Source organism: Charadrius vociferus, unplaced genomic scaffold, assembly GCF_000708025.1.
Source record: "Charadrius vociferus isolate BGI_N301 unplaced genomic scaffold, ASM70802v2 scaffold82, whole genome shotgun sequence".
Taxonomy (NCBI): Eukaryota; Metazoa; Chordata; class Aves; order Charadriiformes; family Charadriidae; genus Charadrius; species Charadrius vociferus.
Window position 1 is genome coordinate 2,539,170 of NW_009647401.1, and position 15,451 is coordinate 2,554,620.

Consider the following 15,451-nt stretch of genomic DNA (forward strand, 5'->3'; position numbering starts at 1 on the left):
AAGAGCTGGAAGTAGGACAGTTGGGAAATACACTGGTCACCAGTCTGCTGCTGCTGCTTGCTACGGATGCCAAAATGTTTCTCAACATTGGGTAACTGCTGCTTCTGCTTCATGTTATTCACCGCTTCTCAGGATTCGCTTGCCACTGAAATGAAGAGCGCCAGCATTACTTCTGCATTTGACTCCATGACGGTATCTTCCACCATTTCTCCATGCATTACTTCATTGTTTTTTTAACACTATTCGATGAGCTGTGGGGACTGTTTCAGTGGTGCTCCCTTTTCCCCCTAATTACTTTCTTTGTGATTGCTAATACAGCATTGTTTGAAGAGAATGTGTGACAGTCCACCCGTGTGCTTTTCTGTTCTTCATTTCCACTGTGATACACACTTAGCTTCTTGACCTACCAGTCAAGTCCCTGACATCTGATAAGACTCAAGTAAAGTGCAGCTGAAAAGTTCAGTCTTGAGGCTCTCAGGTAATGTAGGAGATTATTAAGCAGCCAGGTTTAAACCTAGGACACCTTAAGGCCATTACAGAAAAAACAAAGCTGGGGTATTTTAATATAGGCATATAATCCATGCCTAGTTCACAGTCTTGCGAAGGCTGTAAAGCTGGCTCTCCTTAGGTAAAGTGAAAGCAGAGACAGGCTTGTGAATAAAACCTCAAAGTTATTTAAGTGTGCCCTCTTGACTGTTTTTCCTTTAACTGACATTTCCACATCAACCTAATGAACGTTCACTATTATTGATAGGTATTTATCAGGAAATAATCGGTGTATGCTTGCTATGATTCAAACCATCACCAGTGTGTTTGGCACTCTCCCCTACTCCTTGCCCTTCCTTACAGTCCTCTGCCCGGGGTGAAGAAAAACTGCAATATTTGCTGATGCTGGAGAGCAGCTAAAGTGTTAGGGCCAGACACTTTACTAACAAACCAGCCTAGGATTCCATTTACTGTCAGAATATGTCCTTTTACCATGTAATATGTAAAAGTGTGCCACAGAAAAGTGTGTGTTAGTGTATTTTCTAATTCTTTTAATGTAGTTCCAGTACCATGGTTAGTCCTTTTCTTCAAATTTTAGCAAGTGAAATGCTATTGAAAGTATCATATACACAGTATTGTTATTAAGATAGTTGTTAAGCTTCTAGACAAACCTGTAAAGCTTAAAAGAATTAGAAACTTTACCCAGCATTATGGGAATATGACTTTTTTTTCTATTTGATGATCACTGGAAGACTGCTATCACACATTCATGGCTTTGTTTGGTCTGTTGAGTTTTCCCCATTTTTTCCCTCCATTGCAGATTGGTGTGTACTCGTCGTAATGCATGGTGTTCTATCCTGTCATATTCAAACCAGAGCATTCATTGTGGAAAACTAATTTTTACAAGTCCTCTATACTGTTGTGAAGATATTTTGTGACATGTGAAGGCAAAACAATATAACGCTACTGAAGAACAGTGAGAGGGGGAAAGAGATTTCTTCTTTGTGGCTGGAATCTCAGTGCCTGATGAGTCACTTTCAAAATGTTGCACAGAAAGGGCTCGTTGTCAGCAGAGCACCACACCTTGTGCTTTGCAGGTCCTTGCTGAGTCAGGGCTCAAATAAGAGGCTGTCACAAATCCAAAATTATATCAGCTACAGTGCTTAAAAACAGAGCTGGCAGCTATCAAAGTTTGGTTTTTTTTCCCAGCGGTATTGTCCTGTTATTGTGTTGTGTTAGATCCTTTGAGTAGTTTCTCCACAATACTCTCAGTGGGAGACAAAAGCTAGACATGAGTAGGAGCTGGTAATTACCGTGGTCTCTCATTGCCCCAGACACCCCTGTACAAGAGCTTTAGGGCTAGAGATTAAAAGATCTGGTGACATTAAAAAGAGAAAGTTACGCTGGGCAGAAGATATTTTACCTTCCATTGTTGCACCACTTTAAGATTAATAGAAGTGGAACAGACAGGGAGGGGTTTCTTTCTTTACTTCCTGGGTAATGTGTCTGCATTAGACAACTCAGGGACTTTAACAGTTGTTAATTCTATACATCAGTTGATGGGCTTCCCTTGTTGTTTATGGGGGCCTTTCAACAGCACCAGGGGAAACAACAGCACATTAAAAAAAATACAACCGTAAAACAATATAAAGAAGTAAAATGGGGGACTCGTTGACAGGTGCAGGGTCTGAAACTACGTTTAACTCATAATTTTTAAGGTGACAAGATTTCAAGTTGACAGCAAAGCATCTCTTTAAAACTTAAGTCTTGCTTCGTTTCCGTAAGAGAGCATCCTACTGTGTAAAACTCAGTTATGTGAGCTAAGAGTACAGTGAGCTGCCTGGAAATCACTTAAGACTCTTGCAAATGTCCACTGGTGGCATGAAAGCAGCAATGTTCATATAGTACTTTTATTTGCTTTTACAACCAGCTTAATGAGCTCTGCCTTTACATCAAGTTCCTGTCATACTGGTTTATAACTTTAGCTGGTGTGATGAGACATCAACACGTGCTGGAAAACTGCAGGACCAGTGTCTAGACTAGGTGGAATATTCTAACTACTGAGCACTTGGAAGACTTCCAGCATGTGCGCAGCTGAGATAGATACAAAATATGAAGTTTGCATGATTGCTGTATGTTTTGCAGGACTCATGTGCTGCTGACACAGAACCAGCCATTTTGGAAGGTGGCAAGCAATTTGGTCTTTCAAGGAACAGCCACATTGCAGTTGCATTTGATGACACCAAAGTGAAAAACAGGTACGTTGATTATTTCAGCAATGAGTTTTGATGGAATAATGTCAAAATAAAATGCCCCTTCTAATATTCTCAGTCGCATCTCCCAAAATTATGGGCATAATCTGAAAAAGATCACGTCCCGTGGCTAATTCATTTCATTAAGCAAGCATAAAAAGCATTAAAGCATGAAATCTCAGCAATGAAGTGCCCACCTTAGTAGCTCTCACAAAAGCAGTTTACCTCTTTGTAAAGGTTTGGGCGCACACAGATCCCAGATGAATTTGCAGAAAAACAAACAGAAGAATGCAACTGGGTTCATAGGTTGCTTTTCTGGAAGAAAGTTTCTTGGTTTAGTAACTTGATAATTTCTTGTAATGAGCAAACCTTTTTTCCCTGCTTCCTTCAACAGTTAAGGTGAAGCTTGCACAGTAAACAGGCAAAATGACGTTGCACGCCCAAAGTATGACAATATATACATATACATGTTCATATACAATGGATTTGTGAAGTTATAACTTCTTAATAGTTCATTTTTGCTCTGAAGGCACATGATCATTAACAAATATGCCATGTCACACCACTAAACATTATTGCTGCCTTGTAGTTTACAAGTCCATCAGTCTCACACTTATCTTTACCTATAAAGATGCTGTACTGCGTATTTTCCCATATGCTAATTTTCAAAAACTAGGAAATTAATTAAAAGAAATAGGTAATCCTACAGTCTTGCCTGTCTTCTTTTCAAATAAGAATCCTGGCTTGATCATTTTCGTGCAAAGATTTTTCACGTTTCTACTATCAACTACTTTCAAGTATTGATTTTGTAGCTCCTCTTGGGCTAGGTTAGCGATGTCCTTCCAGTAGAACCTTAGCATCTAGAAAATCTAAATAATTTCTTGCCAGGTTTTTTGCTGTAGGAGAGGTTTTTGGCATTACCGTTTGGTCCAAGGAGTCAGTGATTTTCACAAGATAGCAGACCCCCGATAAGACACAATCCCATTTTCAGTTGGGAGAACTCAGAATAAGTGTTTTATATCCCGATTGTAAACTCTTCTTTCTGCATCTTTAAAAGTTTTGCAACCTGTCTTCAGGCAATACAACTCATTAGAAACTCAACATCTGCCAGCTGTCACTACAGCTCGCTCCTCTTTGTGAGCATTATGTGTGTGGATGACAGATAACACCACTGGAATTTTACAAGCGCTGGGATTTTCTAGCAACTACAGCTGCAGCTGAGAATTATATCTTGAAATTCTATGCCAAGGTTGCACTTTTTTGTTTCCACAGCAAAGGGACTAATGAACAACTCACATGTGAGGGATCAGATATGTGTGAAATAAAATTTGTGTATAACCAAATTGTTTTTCTTGAACCCTGATGGACAAGGAAAATGGACCACTAAATGTAAACTTTTGTTAGAGGAACACAAAGAGGTAAAGCAGACAAATTTGTCTACTGTCTGACTCTATCTTTTCCTTTGTTTCTGTTTTCCTGTTTGTTTGATTTTCAGACTTACAATTGAATTTGAAGTCCGAACAACAGCTGATTCTGGCTTGATGTTTTATATGGCCCGCATCAACCATGCTGATTTTGCTACGGTTCACCTAAAAAACGGACTGCCTTACTTCAGCTATGATCTGGGGAGTGGAGACACCAACACAATGATTTCCAACAAAATAAATGATGGCCAGTGGCACAAGGTATTATAGTCACTAATGCGAAATTTTTCTCTGCAATGCTAAAAGCAAGCCTTGTTTTGCCTTAAAATATTTGCAAAATGTAGTCTGTACAAGTTAAACCTTACAATTCAGCATTTCTGTAGTCCACAAAATTTGTGCTTTCAGATGCACTGTTGAGTACATGGTACATATTCTACTAACAAAAAAGTTAGTGCTGATCTTTGAAAGTTGTTCTTCAGGAAACACATATTTCTGGACACATTTAGAATATGTCCCATGTATGGTAAGGAACTGCAGAAAATGTTCCATCTTGCCTAATAGGGCTCAGGTGAGTATCAGCTCATCATGATTGAGTACATCATTAAAGCCAGTTGTTTCTTTTTTAATAATATCACTGTTCAGCCATAATGCTGACAACAAAGAAAAGAGAAAAAAAAGAACTTAAGTAAATCTTTTGTGCATTATTAATTCAATTCATTAGGGAAAAAATGTGATATTCATGGATGTACTTGGCAGCCCTTTCTGTGATTTTATGAGAGGAAGCATCTATATACAATGCCTGTGGCTTCTAGGTGGTAAGTGAAGGAATAATATCACAACTATGAAGTTTAGTATTTACTAGGCCAAGGACAACAGACACACAGTATATTCATTAGGTAACATGCTTGAAGGCACCAATAAAGATACAGAAGAAAAGAACACATGTAACTACGTATTCAAGTTAATATGCTGTAAGAGGCATTACATTTTGTGCAGTCACCATCCACATCTCTATCACCAAATGAGAAAAAAATCTAATTGAATTTTCTGTTATGCTTGAATTGCTCTTACCACACCCTCTTTGGAGTCATCCTTAGTCCCTCCTTGCTTCATTCCCAACCTGTTCCACAGGAATTTCATTTTCACTGGATTTTTATTCATGAACTTTTTGATGATAGCAAATGCTCAAAATTTCATGAGGGGAAAAAATAAAGTTGTAGTAATGTTTATCTGTTTTACAGAATACCTAGGAGCACTGGCAGTGGACCAGGGCCCCTTTCTGCTGGACACTGTAGATACAGAACAAAGATAATTTTTTTCTCTTTTTGCCATTTTCTTTATATTCTGAGAGCACAAACTGAAGCATATATTTTTAATGCAAGACTGTGCTCTTTGGGTGTGCAGCTTGGCACTCTGCGAGAGAGGGACCCTTGTTATAGGTCCCATTTTTGTAGGAGAGAATGGAGACAAAATACGAAGTCACAGTTCCCAAAAAGCATGATGAAGTCCATTTTGGGAGGGGAAAAAGGGCGACCGCTTTAATAAAAGACCACAATCTGTTTTCAAGAAAGCAAGGGGTTCTCCTTAAAATAATCCTTTTGGTGAGAACCTTTTCTCCATTTGAAATGGTTTAGGTGGAAACGTGTCCATCAGGCAGAAGCCACATCATGCTGCTGCTATCTCTTTAGGTCCTCTGTGAGACTGTTCCCAGCTCCTGTCTCCCTCACCAAATCCTCCTCCTGCCCAGGGTGTAACTGTCCATCTCAAATTTACGGCTGTCTATAAACACCAAGTTTGGTCCCTCACCTGCAGGCCACCCCTTGTCAGTGTTCAGTCATTCCCACTGCATGACAGATGTGCTGTCGCACTGAAGCAGGATCAGCCATGTTAAAGAAAAGCCAAAGAAAAATGCTGTTTCTCTCTCTGTGCTACTCTGGTGAGATGACCACTGTGCTGTTTAGAAATCTGCCAATGCGCACGTTGCATTTTACAGTTATTCCTTTTTTATACAGAACCGTTATTATACTGATTTGTAGAGATTTCAGTATAAACCTTTGGAAAGAAATTGGCCCATGGTTGTTGAGGTAGAATTTCCTCAACTCTTCAGCAATTGCACTTCCTCCATGCGATTCACAGCTCATTTGTCTGAACAGAAGCCATAACACCACCAGAACATAGTCGGTATTATGTTTACTCTAGCATGAACTACGATCTGAGGCACGTCCAAACTAGTGGAATTATAATCTCAATATTGTCTGCAAACATGTGCTGCAATAAAGATTTGCCACCAGTGCCATTAGCATTCAGCATTTGCTATTCCCTGTACTTAAAATTGCTATCTGATTCCAGGAGAAACAGTATTGTGGCATGCTTATGATAGTGACAATTAATCTTTTTAAAGAAACCTCAAGTCCTTTCAGTAATTCTGAAAATAATATTCATGGTGCCTCCTGACCTAGAGATAATTAAAAGGCAGACACGTGTTTGCACAAAACCTTGCACAGGAGCTCTGTTCCATAAACATCATCCACAGTACAGTACTTCTGTTAACCACTCCTGCTACTTTCTCCCATATTGTTATATATTTTGGACTGTAAGGCTAGTTACAGTCTGGAAGCGCCTTGTTGTCAGAAAAGTATGTGTAATTGTATTGCATTTGTGTGTCTTTTTAGATAAAAGTCACTCGAACCAAACAAGAAGGAAACCTTATAGTAGATGATGTTTCAAACAGAACTGTAAGCCCCAAGAAGGCCGATATATTGGATGTTGTAGGAATGCTGTATGTTGGAGGATTGCCCATTAACTACACAACCAGAAGAATTGGTCCGGTAAGCAAGTTTAATTGTTACCCTGAAATTCTTAAGTATGTCTTGATTGTTACCAATGTCTTCCCAGTTTTGCGTTGTTTTGTTTTGCTTTTCCCCAAGACTGCTCAAGAATATTGACAAAATGAACGTTACTGGAGGTACACTACATTCTTTCAGTGGAAAGGTCTGACTCAGAACCCAGTTAATGAAAAGAACTAGAAATAGCAGAGTTAGTTACTGTTACGGAAAAGCAGAAAGATCCTTACACTTGTATCTGCTTGGATCATTGCACAGCTACAGTTTAAGGTCCTGAATACTACTTGCCCTTTCTCTTGGCTGTAATTCATCTAGCTATTAAGTGCTAATGAACAGTGAAAGCGTCTCCTAAGAGAAGCAGTAGAAGCCAAAATTACCCCGGACAAAGTACCCAGTAGTGCAGCTGCTTACTCTAGTAATTGGGTTTGTGTTGTTATTACTAAACTAGGAGAGAATGTATTTTGAAGTAAGGCCATGAAAACTCAGTTGTCCTCTTTCTGTTTCCAAATCACGTGTGCATATATCAATTTGTCACTGTTTCAGTCTAAATGCCCAACTTCCATCCTGACACAAAAGATACCCTCGCAAACAGACAGCCCAGAGAGGTGAATATCATTTTGGCCTAAACTTTGTAGAATTAACGACGAACACTTTATTCCCTCACCCAGGCCATTTATTGCATCTATCCACACAACTCCACGTCAGTCACCTCACTTTCCTGCTGCCCTCCCACCCCCCAAGATATGCCCGTATCAGAATTAAAGAAAAACTCTTCCCTGCATTATTTTTCTCTCTCTGCAGAGAGGCCCTTCAAAGCAGAAACCAGAACTTGAGTGAATTTACTTATAGAAAACAGCAAATTAAGCATATAGTGCAGCATAACGTGGACAAATAACCAGAATGTCGGTAGCTGCTAGGTTTAGGCTCATTCTGGGTGCTTATATAGAATCAGTAAAGAGGAGGCAAAAGTACAGATTTATGCAAGGAAACAAAGCAGAGTCTTAAAGAAACTGTACATGAGTAAACACCATTGCAGTAAGATGATAATGGAATGGCAAATACTAATCTATAGACAGGCAAGAGTCTACCAGTTGGGGTGGACAAAGTAATTACAGAAAATGAATTCCTAGATCCTTCTTAAACAAATCACTATAATAACTCAAAATGGGGAATGAAGGGGAAGAGTAACCACTCTAAATCTCACAGTTGTATTTCATAAAGAAAACTGATCTATAAGGTCATATTTCTTAGCATATTTTGGATTGTGCAGAAAGCCCGAATTGAGGCAAATCTACTGATCATTTGGATTTACCAAGCCAGATCTGAGGCACTGAAAAACAAAAGCTGTACCTAACTATCCACAAAATATAATTCCTAATACTATCAAATTATGCTCTTTGAAACACGTCTGCAATTTACAAATATTAATCTAAGGAGAAAGATAATACTAAATCCTTACCTACTGCTCCTTGTCAGAAGTAATGGAGGAAACCCGTACAGATGAATCGCTCAGTCGGGCAATAACAGCCATGTCAGATCCTGACAGTCTTATGTGCTTTGGGATTTAAATGAAGCTGTAACTTCGAATGTCATTCACAGAAGGTAAAAACCAGTGCTTGCCTTTCAGTCATTCTCAGAAAAATACACCACAAGATGTATTAATGGAGCATTGCGCTGTAGCGTTCATGTAAAGGCTCTGAAGCAAAGGAAGTTGAAAGCAGGTATTATCTTAGTTAGGGCTTTCTGCTAAACACACATCAACCTTTTCAGACACTAATCTAATACGTAACCATAGGTTATATGGCTTTCCATTCAGTGCAGAAGACTGATAGCTGCTTGTTTGGCTTCAGCAGATGTCACATTTTAAGCACTCTAAACTCTGCTTTCTGCACAAGATGTTATATTGCCAATTACCATGCTAAAGTATTAACAGATTTGCTTTTCCACAGGGAAAGTGAAATGTTAAAGTTAGAGAATGTTATTGAGTTGTCTGCAAATCCTGCGTTGCTATGATTTATTCTCACAGTGAAGATGGCAAGATTTGTTTTCTTTTGTGGCATTTTTTCTTTTTTTGGTAACAAAACTTGTTGATCTGGAGATGACTTTCACTTAGAAATCAGAAAAAGGTCTATTTATGAAGAATCTGACAGAAAGCATTGCTCAGCTTAGAACTGAATTTATTCACTGATACTGCTCAAGTTCTCATGAAAATTTTGTTCAGGTGTATTTATCAGTAATAAGCTCTAAAATTCCACAGTACATTTAGCTTTGATTTACAAGGAAAGAAATTCTTTGGAAATTCTTTCAAGTTACTATTCGGGATATTGTTAGAGGAGGTAGCGTGCAGAGTCAAGACTTTCTGCAGGTGTGCCTTTCTCCTTTCTGGTATTTGGACGTATTTCTATGCTGTATTTTATATGCTTATTTTTATTTTCCTCCTTCCTACTGCATTGCTTATGAATATGTTTTCCTTTTCTTCCTCAAAGTACATATTTATCATAGAGTTGTGGAAGCTCCATCCCTGCAAGTCCCTGGAGGTGTTCAAGGCCAGGTTGGATGGGGCTTTGAGCTACCTGGTCTAGTGGGAGATGTCCCTGCCCATGGCAGGGGGGTTGGAACTAGATGATCTTCAACGTCCCTTCCAACCTAAACCATTCTATGATTCTATGATCGTTTTCCTCTCTCCCACTGGTATCAGGGATAAATCTTCCTAACTATAAGTCAAAAATCAAAGCCTTTGTCTAAAGCTGAGAACCAAAATGCAGCTTCTGCACACCTCAGAGAGAAAAGGGAGGGAGAGCTCTGGGGGACATGCCAGTGGCTCTCAGAGGTCCCACTGGGACGCACTGATCACACAGCTGAGCCCTGGGGCAACCCGAGGTGTATCCCGGGCGGCCCCTCACTCCTGCCCCAGGTGGGATCTCACTTACTTACACCACCAGCTTAAGTGTGCACATACCACCCCCTCACAGTGGCAGTAACATGCTCCCAGTTCAGAAGCCCAACTGGAGTTGCAGTTTGCTACCGTGCACGGATGCCTCCATACATCCGAGCACATCCCCCACCTCCACCTGCCTCTCTGGCCCACAGAGCGGCCCTTGTCACTGTGGTCACCAGACCTGTATGTGGTTATTATGTGAAGAACTATGTACAGTCAACAACCTTTACACAGGGGCTTTGTTCATTTTAGTAGCTGTCTACCTACATTAGCTCTATCTTACCATGCAACATTAAGCCTATAGTAAAGTGATTAAAGGAGAAAAAAAAAAAAAGCAAAAAAAAGCCCTACTAAAATTACCAGCAGCCCAGAGAACTATATCCAGTATCTTCATCTACTCGCAAACCCCATAACCTAGTCAATTAAAAAGGTAAAGTATAGGCCATTAAATTCCTGCATTGCTGATGTAATTTGCTATGTTTCATTATGCAGTATATTATTTTATGTCCCCTCCATTAACCCAAATAGATGTGACTCAGATCACATCCCTGAAAAGTAATGTAATTCATCCCCAGTATGACGGAGATTAGATTCCAATTACAATCAGATATTAAGGATTAGCCATGTAAAATTCAAGTTTTATTCAGCTCCATAAATCCAGCAGAGAAGCAGAGGAAATGTACTTTTTGATGACATTCTTTAGGCCTTTATTCTGAGCATTTCAGCCTGCTTTGCAGAGTTACACATTTTGTTTGAAATACTGACTGCAGGTCACCTATAGCATCGACGGCTGCATCAGAAGTTTTAAAATGACAGAATCACCTGTTGACCTGGATAATCCAACTTCCAGCTTCAATGTTGGAAAATGCTTTGTCACGGCACAGAAAGGAACCTACTTCGATGGAACGGGCTTTGCCAAAACAGGTAATGAGCAGCAATTCTGCTCATAGGCAAAGAACAGAGAAAGAGGAGATGCTGTTTTCAAAAACACCCCGTGCTACCTAACTCCTGTTAACTGGAGGCAAAGTGAGAGCAATACTTGAAACTCTAGCTGATCATTTTTAATTATCTTGCCTAGGGATAGACTGTATTACTTTTTAACAAGGTCTCACGGTAAGGACAGCACCGTAACAGTTACTTACATGATTTCACATGAAATGGAGTGCATTAATAATGCTGAGTTATCCTGCACAACTGGCAACACACTTTGTGTGATTATTAGGAATAATGTATTAAATTCTTCATTTTATTATGCTTCCCCTTTTCTCTCCAAGTTGGTGCATACAGAGTGGGAACAGACCTGCTCGTGGAATTTGAATTCCGTACAACACAACTGAACGGTGTTCTCCTAGGAGTCAGCAGCCAGAAAATGGATGGGCTGGGCATTGAATTAGTCGACGGAAAAGTGAGTAGCAAAGCATTTTTGGGCCTTTATAGAGACCGTTTTTAGGAAGCACAGGTAGTTTAAATGCAACTGTACTACACCAATCGCAAGGTATCGCAGTCAATATCAGGGCTCTCCTTTCATGCAGAGCTTGCCACTTCAAGAGGCTCGTACACTTTTACAAAGATATTTTAAAAGATCCTGTAACACTTGAGTTGCCTCAAACTGCAACATCAGGACTTAAATTAGTGATAATATGAACAGTTTTGAGGAAAGGCTTTGTCATTAATAATACTAGTTTCTCATGTGTATCTTTTATTTCACACTCTGGAAAACCAGTCAGTAATTTATCACTAAAAGACCTTGGGAAACACCTCAAACCTAAGGCAAAAAAAAATGGAAAAATGACAACCTATACAACAATTTTGCGTATTTCCACTAGTGTTTATCTAAGTGACATAACCCCAGTCCCAGAGGGACAGCAATCCACATAGAGTTTGGTATTACATTAGAGCTTTAGTGTGTGCAGTCAGAGCATGTTGACTTTAAATAAACAAAAGAAACAAAAAAAACAAAAGAAAGAACTGTACAACTTTTTTGAGAACTAACTGACTCCCATGTCACGCTTTTCAGGTGATGTTTCACGTTGACAATGGTGCGGGCCGATTCTCTGCTATCTATGAGCCTGATGCACCAGGCAGCTTGTGTGATGGACAGTGGCACAAGGTTCTTGCAAACAAGATCAAACACCGTTTAGAGCTGACTGTGGATGACAGACAGGTGGACAGTAACAGCCCAAACAGGGCCTCGACTTCAGCAGACACCAACGACCCCATCTTTGTCGGAGGATATCCTGGTGAGCATTTAATACACAAATGATGCTTTACTTATGCTCTAGCAACACTGCCTTGGTAATGCCCTAGATGCAATTAGAACTAGTATGCTAAAGGTGATGGATAAAACTGTCCAAGTTTGTATCAGTTGGCATGGATGATGGTTTCTGCACCCAGCTGCATTTCGGAACAAGAAGTTCTGCAGCACCCAGGGACTCTCACAAGTCCCTTTGCCCGGTCTCAAAGGTAGGTGCTGGCACAGAGGAGCAGGCAGACTTTCTGCCTTCTGCTGTCTACACACACGGGCTCCCTCTTAACTATTACGCTGTCATTGAACTGAAAATTTTACGTTTCAGTTGCAACAGCATTTGGCAAATTTAAATTTAACTTAAGAATGTAAAGTTCAAATGTAACTAGTGCCTGTATGCCCGGGGTGGGGCAGAGTGCTGTGTGTGTAAATCAGCCTGTAAAACCTGAGGACCTGAGGAATGTGGACTACAGCTTGCACAGAGAGGTGAGAGGACACCATGTCTTTCTGATTAATGTCTTTGCTCATGGTCTGGTGGTGTTTAAAGGGAAAAAAAAAAAATAAAAAATTTGCTGTTCACTATTCTGGAAATCCTTGAGAGAAGTTGCTTCATGCAGAGGTAATTGAACAGGATCCAGAACTGGAATGAGCTCTGTAGCTAGCTTCATCTTCCACTAAGCTGATGATGAACGCTAGTATTCATCTGTTCATTGACAATCAACAAGTTTTTCTGATAGCAGTTTCCTTTCTGAAAACACAGTTAAGATGTGTGCGAAGTGTCAATTCTGTTGCATTTATAGTAAAGTTTCTCTCTATTTGCAAAATAAAAAAGCTAAGGATGTTTGCAGTATGCGTCTGCCCTAGTGCATACTGAGGTCACTGGCAAGATGCCTCTTAATTTCTAAATGACTTTCTGGAAGTTGTTTTTTCCCCCCATTCTACTGTGTGATACAGTGTATCCGAAAAGCCTTCTCTCTCAAGCTTCAGAACATTTTCAAAGATGTTCTTGATGCTGAGATATGAAAGCTGTACTTCTGTCACAGTGACTATTGACAAAGACCAACAACTTTGTGCCAGAAGGAAAACAGGTTTGTGGCAGCCTTTTTATAACAAATCAGGACTACAGCATAGGAGCTAGCACTAAAGAAACACTGCAGATGGAGTTAGTTACTATCTCGTTCTGGACTGTATATCAAGAGGAACATAGCAAGAGAAACAAATGGAAGTAACACTGCAATCTGTACAAAACAAGCCTACACTTACATCATGTTGAAGTGATATTCCTGAGTTCAGCCACGTGGCAAGTTATGAAATGATTTCATAAAATTACATGCACATTTAAACACCTCGCACTTCTCTTGCTGTCTAGTCTAGCTCATCCAAGATTAACATTCTCAATACCTCATCACAAATTTAAAACACAGTATCATGGGATTTTATAAAATTAGTAAGCGTTTGTATTTTCCAGTCATCTTGAAGCTTCTCCTGGCTGCATAAACAGTGCAGAACAGTTGTAAACCAGCTAGCATTAGCTGATAGAGAATTTCCTGTGCAGAGAAACTTTTTGCCACCAGAGCGTGGGCAAGGATATAAATTTCTGGCTACCCATAAAAGCCATTACTCATCTCCTGCTATCACTCTTCCCTGTGCAAGGAGGGACAGATGGATTCAACCACCTCATCCTCTGTGAAACAGCATAATGCTATGGCCAGTCAGTCCTCTACAGGTGTGAAGTTATTTCTGCAGGCCTTACTTTATCAGTCACATAGATTTGTATCGGAGTGCATCCTTGTAGCCACTTTTTCACTTGGAAGAACACTGAGAAACAAGTTGGGCCATGAATTTCAAGCAGTTGAGAGAAATATTTCCAGCTTCCCAGTCAAACCAACCCTCACTTCCATCATCTGGTCACACGAGAATAGTTCTCTCCTTTAGTGTAAGAGATGTATTCAAATCCCTGGCTGTACTATTAGCAAGAAAAAAAAAAAAAAAGTCAGAATGCTTGAAAATCTTAAATGACACCTGAAGTCCATACTGAGGAACTGGCTTTCTCATGATGTTAGGGTTGAGAATTGCATCCACTTTGGCTGTTTTTTTGCGCTGTTATTTTGTGGATAAATAGCTTGAGAAGATGGAGATCTGCAGGACTAGTATGTATGCTTCATACACCATTTGTAAGTAGCAAGCTGCAATTCGGCCATTTTCCTTGATTTCCTCTCTGTCACATGGTTTACAATGGCACTTTAAATGTGTTCACATTCTGCCACTGTTATGCTAGGGCAGAAAAAGGAAAGACGACTGGATTGTTACCACTAACATAAGCATTTATCACATTCACTGATAATGTTTGTCATTTTTGGAATAAAGAAGATGTACAGCAAATAAAACGTATTAATATATTGCTGGGGATATCTGTTCTCCCGCAGGACTCAAAGAACAAACATCAGCTCAAACTAACATAATTCCTTCTGCCTTTTTTTTCTCTCCTTCAGATGGTGTGACCCAGTTTGGTCTGACCACTAATATCCGTTTTAAAGGATGTATTCGATTTCTGAAGCTCACCAAGGGTACTGCTAAACCTCAAGAGATTAACTTCAGCAAAGCTTTGGAGCTGAAGGGTGTTCAACCACTGTCATGCCCTGCAAACTAACTGTCATTCAGCTGATATGGGTCTGTTTATATAAACACTTCAGATGAAAAAAAAACTATATATACGTTGCATTCATAATAAAATGTCTTTATGCAAGTATTTGAGTAGTGTTTGTAGTTTTTTCAAATGGCTATTTAAAGGTACCTCCCAAGAATGCAAGAACTAATCCTTTCCCCCCATGCCCTTCATTAAGAGAGTACAGCAATAATTTTTATCTATCTCTTTCCTTATAGCTTGAAATGGAAATGTTTCATCATTCACCTCATGAGTGAGACCACATATTTTGCAGGGTGTTCCTTTTCTAGGGAACTTAGAATCATAGAATACCTCAAGTTGGAAGGCACACTGAAATGCTCCCCAAAACTTTTGGTGAGGTAGACCTGTAAACTTGTGTTCCTTTACCATTGTAAATAAAGTGCACTTGTGTGCATGCACACCCCTGTCCTTCAGTAGAAACTGGCATATTACCTTGCTTCAAAAAAAGTTTGCTTTGATCACACCCAAGAGCTTTTAGAAAAATGTCCTGACCATAGTATTTCCCATGAAAATTTCACTGAGAAATTCAGAATTGTATGTCATGCTGTAGCTGTAGAACCAAGTGCAGGAAAGGACA

At 39.7% G+C, this 15,451-nt stretch overlaps 1 protein-coding gene across 1 annotated transcript in view; it reads left to right on the forward strand.

Moving 5' to 3' along the window:
• Positions 1-14,932, forward strand: part of LAMA2 (laminin, alpha 2) — a 290,790-nt gene extending 275,858 nt beyond the window's left edge. Inside the window, exons 60-66 of the mRNA XM_009880193.1 lie at positions 2,632-2,744; positions 4,234-4,423; positions 6,835-6,990; positions 10,714-10,867; positions 11,218-11,348; positions 11,961-12,183; positions 14,681-14,932. Coding sequence (XP_009878495.1) covers positions 2,632-2,744; positions 4,234-4,423; positions 6,835-6,990; positions 10,714-10,867; positions 11,218-11,348; positions 11,961-12,183; positions 14,681-14,838 — 1,125 coding nt within the window. The 3' untranslated portion in view covers positions 14,839-14,932. The remainder of the gene's footprint in view (positions 1-2,631; positions 2,745-4,233; positions 4,424-6,834; positions 6,991-10,713; positions 10,868-11,217; positions 11,349-11,960; positions 12,184-14,680) is intronic.
• The last annotated feature ends 519 nt before the right edge of the window (positions 14,933-15,451 follow it).